We start from the raw sequence: 10029 nt of genomic DNA on the forward strand, positions 1-10029 counted from the left end.
AAAAAAACACTTCCTGTAGAGAGAGAGAGAGAGAGAGAGAGAGAGAGAGAGAGAGAGAGATCCACCGAGTCTTCTTCTTCAAATGTGTTTGTCGTATTAAAAAGGCAGCTTTAAGTGGTTTTCTTTCTATTTTAATGTGGATACTTTCACATTAATCCGCTCTCCAGCGTAGACGGCTCCAGAAACAGAGAACCAGAGACGGAGGTCGTCTCCAGAAGATGAGCAGCATGGGTGTTCGGGCCGCGCTCGCCTTCCTCCTTCTGTTCATCGCTACTGTCAAGGCTGGCGAAGGTGAATATCAGTCATTCGTTTTTATTGTACTTCAATTTACTTCATATTTTGAAGTCGGAAAGTTTGAATGTATTGGTCTGGAAATAGAACAACTCACCAAGGATATGACTTTTAAGAGCAACTTCTCAAATCTCCTGTGTTTCCTTGCTGCGCCTTATTAACAAAAATGGCGTGTGTTTCTGTATGTTTCACTCACTGTGCTGTGGACTCCTTTCTTTCTGCTGTTTTGATTTACTATTGTCTGTCTTGCTACTCAGTTGTTTTATATTTTTGCGGGCTCTCGTTTGAAGTGTATTCATGACGTGTCAGGCCTGATGTTTCTTTCCACAAGATGAGCCTCAGCTCTCTGGTCATCCTCCTTTTCCTCCAGAAAAGTATTGAGGAAGAATGGTCCTGATGAAAATGACAAACTAAAGCAGGTACTCTGAATATCTGTGCATGTGTTTTCAGGGAGAGTAACATTCTGGAAGAAACACTTCACAATGTTCTGTCCTCAAAACGGGACGTGGTTCAAGAAAGCGCAAAAAGAAGCTATTGAAACCAACCATGAGTATAAACTTGAGTATGGTGACAACGCCAAAGGCCTTTACCACTGCAATTACACGCAATTAGACGCAACACAAAAAAAATATTATTTCTACGTGAGAGGAAAGGGTGAGTAAAAAAAACAAAAAACGGCCATGTTATTTGCCCTCGCTGAGCTTTCCCTCAGTTCACCTGCTGATCTTTGACCTCCAGTGTGTGAGAACTGTTTTGAGCTGGACGGGACTGTGTTCGGCTGCACCCTTGTTGTGGACGTGGTGGCGACAGTGTGTGTGATGTGGATCATCTACCACTGCACCAAGAAGAAACGCTCAGCCGGACTCACCCACGCCCCCAAAGGTATGAGGGCACTCAAGCAGATCAGAGAGCACATTATTATACTATATATATACATATATATATATATATATATATATATATATATATATATATATATATATATATAAATATATATATATATATATATATATATATATAAATATATATATATATATATATATATATATATATATATATATATATATATATATATATATATATATATATATATATATATATATATATATATATATATATATATATATATGTCTTGTTATACCCTTCTTTTAAAGCTGATACATGTTCATTATCCAGTGATATCTGCAGTTTGGAAACAGGACTGTACGTCTTCTTGTGCAGCTGATGCTGATGCAGCATATTTCAATTATTTTGAACAGTACTAGAAGAGTATTTTCTTTTCATGCTACTTTTTTCTCCTCCGTACATATCCGAGGGAGTTATAACAAATTAAGATAATTAATAAAAAAACATCAAAAACTATGATATACTATGATAATGAATCTGACCAGCTGCAACATTAAAGCTGCAACAATTGAATGATTACAATCCAATAATATTATTATTAGGATTATTCTGAAATGGACCATTCTACAGTATTGCATTAAGGGTTATACTTGTAACTAAGTACTTTCCCCACAGTGGTATTACTACTTTTACTAAAGAAAAAGATCTGAATATTTCAAAACACAGATTTTTAAGTATGTGTTAAACGTTCTGGGTGTGAACTCACTTCACTTTTCTAGTAAAGAAACAAACACAACCTACCACTAAACATTCCTCTTTGAGAAATATCACACATATTTATGTCCTTATCTTCCAGCACCTGCTCGCCCAGGAGGCCGGCCTCCACCTGTCCAAGCTCCTGACTATGAAGTACGTATGCCCGCCATTCTCAGACGCTTTTACCTTTTGCATTCGAGAAGAGTTTCATGAAAAATGAAATAAATAATTCTACACATTTTTTTAAACTTGAATGAGAATAGTTAGACGAGAAGATTGGTACCATAGCTATGCTACGGATGGTTAGCGTAGCATAGCATGAAGAATGAGGGCAGTAAGGCTCACGAGAAAAACCTAAAACATTCTCATTTTACACTTAGAAGAACGTTTCTCAAGGGATATTTATCTAAAAAATTGTCAAAAAGAGACAAATATTTAATAAATGTACTTCTGGCGGCTGGCACAAAGACTCAGAAGAGAGTCCCACATAAACGTTACAATGGACATTTACAACATGGAGAAGATAACAGCATCTCTCAACCACAAACTGGAGTTACACATACGTAACACCCCATATGCTTTTATTTATTTTCATAAATCAATGAGAATAGTTATACATTGTTTTCATTTTGTTCTACGTTTCATTCAGTTGTTTTTCACCTCTTGTTCTATATGTGTAGAACTAAAATGAGCATCATCTAAAAATCTGCACTGAAAGACTTCTTTAAATGATCATATCCATGTAAAGGTATTAAATGTGAGCTAACGTGGTTCCCGTTGTGTTTCGGCAGCAACTGAGCCCTCACACTCGCTCCCAGGACCCGTACTCTTCCGTGAGCCGGATGGGATAGACGGACGCAAGTCACCGGTTTGAACGCTGCAGAGACGAAGGCAGATATTCAACACGAGCATCATTCATGCTCCCAGCATGCTAACTCTGGCTTCTTCTCTCTTGGATTTAAAGAAATGGCACCGAAAAAAAACTGACTTACCCCTGGTATTACGTAGGCCTCATTTGCCCAAGTTACTGTACAACAGAGCGAGAAGGCATTTAGTTTGTGGTGCTCACGGTATTTAGAAATGGTCACTTATTCCCAACCTGAGGATATTTCTACCAGGCGGTCCATGGAGAGATCATGCAGCTTAGCTTATTTAAAAAATAGAAATTGTGATTTGACAATATAACATGTATCAACACATCTTTGTTCATGAGGAAGAATAGACTCACACAGATGATTACACATGGGTGTGATGCCAATCTTCAATGTATTTATCATCACAATAATCTATCAACTCAACTTTGCCTCTGACCTGGGTCAGTTTTAATACCTCGAGGTTTGGGAACTACTATAATAACTTTATTTATATAGCACCTTTAAAAACAAAGTTCACAAAGTGCTCTACAGAGAAGCAAAGAAGACATAACTTAAATCTTGGTCAACAAAAAGGGCCATAGGCAATGAATAAACAAACAAACAAATAAATCCAATATACAAACAAAACCAGGGGAACAAAAGAACAGCATAATAGATCATAAAAGGACATAAAAGGACGACATCACTTAAAAGCAATTCTATAAAAATGGGTTTTAAGAAGTGATTTAAAAGAAGGTATTGATTCTGCCAGCCTTATCTCCTCCGGTGCTACTGCTGTATAGAATATTGTAAATGTAATCTTTCAATAATGTGAGCAGAATAAACAAATTCCATTGACGTGTACCGTAATGGTGTGGATGCAGAAACCTCAGAAAAAGAAGAAAAAAACTATCTGCACGGCTAAATACCATTAGAGGTAAGAGAGAAAACAATAAAGAAAGAAAAAATGTACGTACATAATGTACATATAATTTTTTTTTGATGGTGTCATAACAGTGTTAATTAAATAACATGTTTTTTTAGTGGTGTTGTTGTGCTGGACTGCAGGAGGTGTTTCTAGTCTCATGTATGTAAATGTGAAGAACACAATCTGTAAATATGACCTCAGTTAAAAAATTTCAATTTAATCTACATATTTTCAACAACGTCACCGAAAAACATAGCATCTTCGTAAAGTTAGAATTGATGTACAGGTGTACCTAATAAAGTGGCCATTGAGTGCGTGTGTATATATGTTTTTTTCTGGTGTACTGACCATTTAATATAAAACATTGCTAATTAGAGTCTAATTTACAATTGTGTCAAATAAAAATCATAGTTTCAATTTAAATAAAGACACAAATAGACCTGTGTTCTGTACATACATGACATAATAAGTCAACTAATGTTTGTCAGACATTTTGCTTCTATCACTTCCTGTGTTTTCTTTTCTATTTCTTGTATTCTAATCTGCTGCATTAACTTGTTACTTTAATGGACACACATGTCACTAAATAAATCAACCACAGCCAACGCTGTTGTCATTGTCTCCTCTGCTCAGCGGTGGGAAACGACACCGAGATGCTTCCACCGATATAAATGTGCGAAGCCGCAGCTCATATCCGGAGCTCAGCCGCATGCACACGATCACCATCATCACGTCTCCATCGCCAGCGGCTCTCTTGTGCGACTGACATGCCGAGCTGCGTGGAAACATCCGACATATCATGAAATAAACGGAAAACCTGTCATCATGTTTTGGCCTTCTGTTTGCGTAACTGTATTTTTTCTTCCCAGAAGTGACTGGGCTCAGCTGTACTGATGGAAATGGAAGTGGGGAGAAACATGACGCACTAATGATTGATAACTCTATTATTCTGCATGCAACTCCGAGCTGTCAGTGGAAACACTCCCACACCTACTGCTCAGTTATCTTCATGCAACATCAGCTGTATGTGTGTGAGAGAGAGAAACAAAGAGGTAGAGACAAAGAGGGACACACACACACACACACACACACACACACACACACACACACACATCTGCTCATCGAGTGCATGCGGTTTTGTAAGTCTGAAAACGTGCACATGAAGTGTGTGAACTGTGTGTGTGCGTGTGTGTGTGAGCCGTCTTAGCTTCGTTGTTTGATCTCACTCCTCTTCCTCGGGTAGAGAACTGTGTAGCTTTGTCACAGCAGCGTTACGAAGTCAAAGTAGTGATCAAAGAATTTAAACTATAAGATTATTTGATGTGTGTGTGTTACTATTGTAACCTTGTGTTTGTACCTTCCTCTCTGCTCTGATCTTTACCCTTATGCAATGCTTTCCATCTCTGCATGCGTCTCTATTCTTTAGTTTAGCCGGCTCCGGTGCAACAATCTGAAACCCCTGAAATACTCTCACCCTAACGAGATGATCAGGAAATACAGCATCAATTAGCAAGTGGGGGATGACGCATTCAGTAAAAGTACAAATACAACGATGTACAAATACTTGGTTATGAGGAAGATCTACGATGCCACTGAGAGCTGCACATTTAGAAAACATATGCAGAAGACACAACCGGATGAAACACCAAAAACATCAAGTTGACACCTGTGCAGCATTTATAAAAAGCTCTGTGGATACAAAAGCAAAGTGCAGGAAACTCACAATACACTACAAAGTAACGCACACGGCTGGGACATGCCTCGCTCATCATGCTGCGTTTATTGTCTCCTCAAATGGTGTTTTTTTGTGTGTTGCCAAGTTGGTGAAGAAGGGTAATGTACAGTATGATCATCAAAATGTACTGCAAGATATGCTCCTTTCCTGCGGTGACTGATAAGAGACGGTGCATGCAGGTAACTTTGTGACGTGTGTGTGAACAGTAACACAAGATGACATCATGATACAAACATTAAAACAACTGTATGAAGAGGTAATAACGGTATATGAAATACTTTAAATGGCTTTTGCTGAAAAAGTAACAATCACCGGATTGTAACTTTAAAGTAACCAAAAGTGAAAGTGCTCATTATGCATACATTATGACTGATTTATTATGAAGCAAATCTTAATCTGAAAAGTTACTAGTAATCGTTGTTCATGTAGTATTAAAAAGCAACACACCTCTGAAAAGGAGTAGAAGTAGCAAGTACAAAAAACAGTACTTGAGTACATGTACTTCTGCCAACATGACAAAACGACACATTATTTGTTCCTCAATTATTATTTTTTATTTTGCATCATGATAATTTCAGTTTTGTTAAAAATAAACCCTTAATTTCCAAGTCATGGCTGTTGTAGCCCCTTCTGGCAAGGTAGGAAGAGAGAAACATACATAGTGAATGAAAATACCACGTTGGCCAATTAAAATGCTACCAAAATATGAACGGATAAACACTAAACTATGACATATAAAGCAACAAGTCACTCACATTGTGACTGATGAGAGCAATATCTTACAGGCAGAGTGAAAGGTAATGATAAAAGATCAAATGTATCATACAGAGCAAATTACATTAGGGATGTTTACAGATAACAGACGTTTCCCTCCTGCAGATGTTTCAGGTGCACGGATGACGTGTTTTCAGCTGTCTATCTTCTGCTCAGCACATCGTATGTGTCTTTCTGACGATGGTTCAGATGCTGAGGGGGGAGAGGTGAAGAAAAGTTAAAGTAAAGAAAGTTAAATTCATATTTTATGCATGCGGTAATGTCATAACGCCAATTGAAAGTCACATTTCAGCTTACCTGGTAGTGATCGTTGGGCTCTCTGCTCATGTCAACAAGAGGCTGTCTGTCAGATCCTGGGGAGAGACAGATTGATGTTATAGATAAGTAGGGAGATAGATAGGGAGGGAGGGAGGGAGGGAGGGAGGGAGGGAAGGAAGGAGGGAGGTTGGTGGGGAGGAAAGTAGGGACGGTTGGTAGGGAGGTAGAGGTAGGTAGGAAGGGAGTCAGGTAGGGACATAGGAGGGAGGTAGGCTTCAGGTAGGGAGGTAGGTAGGTAGGGACGTAGGAGGTAGATAGGTAGGTAGATAGGGAGGGAGGGAGGGAGGTAGGTTGGTGGGGAGGAAAGTAGGGACGGTTGGTAGGGAGGTAGGAAGGAGGTAGGTAGGTAGATAGGGAGTTAGGTAGGGAGGTAGGAGGTAGATAGGTAGGGACGTAGGGAGTTAGGTAGGGACGTAGGAGGTAGATAGGTAGGTAGGTAGGTAGGGAGGGTTGTAGGTGGGGAGGTAGGTAGGTAGGTAGGTAGGGAGGGTTGTAGGTGGGGAGGTAGGTAGGTAGCCATGTAGCGAGTTAGGTTAGTGACGTATAGGTAGATGGTAGGTAGGTATGTATGGAGAGCAATACGTAGTTATGCAGGGACGTAGGAGGTAGGGAGGTAGGTAGGGAGGGAGGGAGGTAGATGTGGAGGTAGGGAGGGAGGTAGGTAGATGGGGAGAGGGGAAGAGGTAGGTAGGTAGATGGGGAGAGGGGAAGAGGTAGGTAGGTAGGTAGATAGGTAGATAGGGACATAGGAAGGTAGGTAGGTAGGTAGGGAGGTAGCGAGTTAGGTAGGGACGTAGGTAGATAGGTAGGTAGGTAGGTAGGTAGGTAGGGAGGTAGGTAGGTAGCGAGTTAGGTAGGGACGTAGGTAGATAGGTAGGTAGGTAGATAGGTAGGGAGGTAGGTAGGTATGTAGGTAGCGAGTTAGGTAGGTAGGTAGGTAGGGAGGTAGCGAGTTAGGTAGGTAGGTAGGTAGGGAGGTAGGTAGGTATGTAGGTAGCGAGTTAGGTAGGGACGTAGGTAGGGAGGTAGCGAGTTAGGTAGGGACGTAGGTAGATAGGTAGGTAGGTAGATAGGTAGGGAGGTAGGTAGGTATGTAGGTAGCGAGTTAGGTAGGTAGGTAGGTAGGTAGGTAGGGAGGTAGCGAGTTAGGTAGGTAGGTAGGTAGGGAGGTAGCGAGTTAGGTAGGGACGTAGGAGGTAGGTAGGTAGTTAGGTAGGTAGGTAGTTAGGTAGGGAGGTAGGGATTACTTTTCTTGTGAGGGGTGACTGGAGCGGTCCGAGTCTGAGACGCGATGAGATAGACCGCCACTCCGATCACGATCGTAGCCACCACGTCTCCTACAACTACTCCTGCTATGGAAGCCACGTCGAGCTCTATGCAGTTGTCGCAGGCTGGATATAAAAATGTAATGGACACAAACACAAAGTATACAACACACGAGTACTGTTAAACACAAATGACTGTACTTAAAACAGTGTGGATGCAAGCAATACAAGAATAAAAGCACATAAAACACGTAAAAACATGCCGTCTTGCTGGAGGACTCACTTCGGAACTTGACATAGATTTGTTGTCCTTCAACATTTGTTTTAGGATCCCCAGTTTGCACACACGTGTACTCCCCTGTGTTCTCATCTTTGTAATCCAAATCCAGCGAATCCAAACTTTCACTTTCAGTGTTTGTTTTTTTTACTTTATATTTGTTGGTGCAGCTCAGCTTAATCCCTTCAGCGTTTTCGGTCACTATAATCTCGGAGCCTTTGGAAGAAAAAGATAGATATTAACATGAACATTTCACGCATGTAGTTGATACTAAGCACCTAAATGTAAGTGATAAAGCGGTCCTCTTACCATCATCACATCTGACATGCACTGCGGGAGACATTTTGAAAGAAAAAAACAAACATTTACTTTTAAAACTGCCAGACAGTTTGCTACTATTAAAAATAATTAAAGGGTACTTTAGTTTCTTGAAACCCAAAACATGAAAGATATTTAAAGGCCTACCTGTCAGCGTCCAAAGCAGCAGCCAACAGGCCGTCAAAAGTGATCTCATTGTGTGTTCGCTCCTCGGAGGTCTGCTGTCGACAGAGCGAGATATTTCAGATCCTTGCAAGTACGAGGAAGCACAGAAAACAGGAAGGGCGCCATTTTCTGCTCCGGTGTCAACCATTTTATTCACCTTTTTAGAGATGAAATACAGGGTGCTAGTCTACAAAAATACATTGGGCAAATGTATAAAACAAACTCTGACTTTAGGATAGTTGATTTTACTTAATCAACTTGTGTTGTTTCTTCTCCATCAACGCTGGTGAACAACCCCCCAAAAAATACAGCATATTTGAAATAAAAGAACTGACCTTAAAAATATAGAACTGCCGTGTCCCTGCTGCCAAAGCATCCAGTCTACGTCTGTTGAAATGTCAGAGAGTGTGCGTGTGTGTGTGTGTGTGTGTGTGTGTGTGTGTGTGGTTTATTTTCTGTCTTCGGCTCTGTTGATTTCTACGTCTGGAGGACTGTGTCTCTGTTTTATCATGTGATGCTTTGTTAGACTAAGCCACTCAAACACTATATTAGAAGATAATTAAAAACTAACACCAAATCTTATACATTTGCAACGTCATCAATTATCTATCACTGTTATACAATAAAGTGGAGTACTTAACATACTTTAACTCAAGTAGTGCAGGACCTTTACTTTTATAGCTATTTTTAGTCAAGTAAAGAATCTGAATATTTCTTCCATTGATAACTTCAGGATATAATGTCAGTGAATTTAAAATAAAATGTATGTGTATTTAACACACTGGCAGAAGGAAAGCTGCAGATAATTGTTGATTCATTCTCTGTTCGATCTCTTTCCAGGCCTTTATATTCAAATTAAAATGCATGACGTTTGTGGAATCATTTACTATAGATTCCACTCGTATGCTATGATGGATTTCGTTAAAAAACAGCAATCTGTGAAGGAAAATCTTCACATTGAATGATGGAAAGAAAGTCAGCGCCAGCCACACAGGAGCTGGAATGACTGATCCATGTGTTTACAGCGACTGCAGCTCCAACTGGAAAAACAACAACAAAAGACGTGAACACAGCCGTGTGTGTGTTCAGATTAATATTTCAATTCCCTGTGTGTTTGTGAATATTTGTCCTGCCAGACTGCATTCCCTGTTCAGCACAAAGAGAGAGAGAGAGAAGAGAGAAGAGAGAGAGAGAGAGATGCTCCCACAAAGCCGCTTCCTGTCTGAAGAAAAGCCACAACAACCTGTGACCTAGAGCAAACACCTGGCGCGCGCACACACACACACACACACACACACACACACACACACACACACACACACACACACACACACACACACTCGTCCTCCATGTTTTCCAGCTGAAAAAGCACACTAGAGCGCCCCCTGGTGAGCGCCAATAAAATAAAACACAGCAGGCCCAACATTCAGTTCATACAATTTCAATATCATCTTTATTTAGACGTCTTCTTTTATACACATATACATATGCATACAAATATA

General features: G+C 40.1%; 1 protein-coding gene and 1 long non-coding RNA gene across 2 annotated transcripts; one reads left to right on the forward strand and one right to left on the reverse strand.

Annotated features, from left to right (window-relative positions):
* The first annotated feature begins 1056 nt into the window (after positions 1 to 1056).
* LOC306742991 lies at positions 1057 to 2852 on the forward strand. The gene is made up of 3 exons (XR_013771078.1): positions 1057 to 1173; positions 1994 to 2046; positions 2685 to 2852. It is a non-coding gene; the product is annotated as an uncharacterized lncRNA (long non-coding RNA).
* A 3098-nt stretch (positions 2853 to 5950) lies between these two features.
* LOC306742511 (T-cell surface glycoprotein CD3 gamma chain) lies at positions 5951 to 8387 on the reverse strand (the record flags this gene model as incomplete). The annotated part of the gene is made up of 5 exons (XM_079224902.1): positions 5951 to 6376; positions 6482 to 6537; positions 7750 to 7893; positions 8051 to 8260; positions 8354 to 8387. The coding sequence occupies 5 exons, from the start codon at positions 8385 to 8387 to the stop codon at positions 6326 to 6328; spliced, it is 495 nt and encodes a 164-aa protein (XP_079081028.1). The 3' UTR covers positions 5951 to 6325.
* Positions 8388 to 10029: the final 1642 nt, after the last annotated feature.

This window comes from Taurulus bubalis, assembly GCF_910589615.1.
Source record: "Taurulus bubalis genome assembly, chromosome: 10".
Taxonomy (NCBI): Eukaryota; Metazoa; Chordata; class Actinopteri; order Perciformes; family Cottidae; genus Taurulus; species Taurulus bubalis.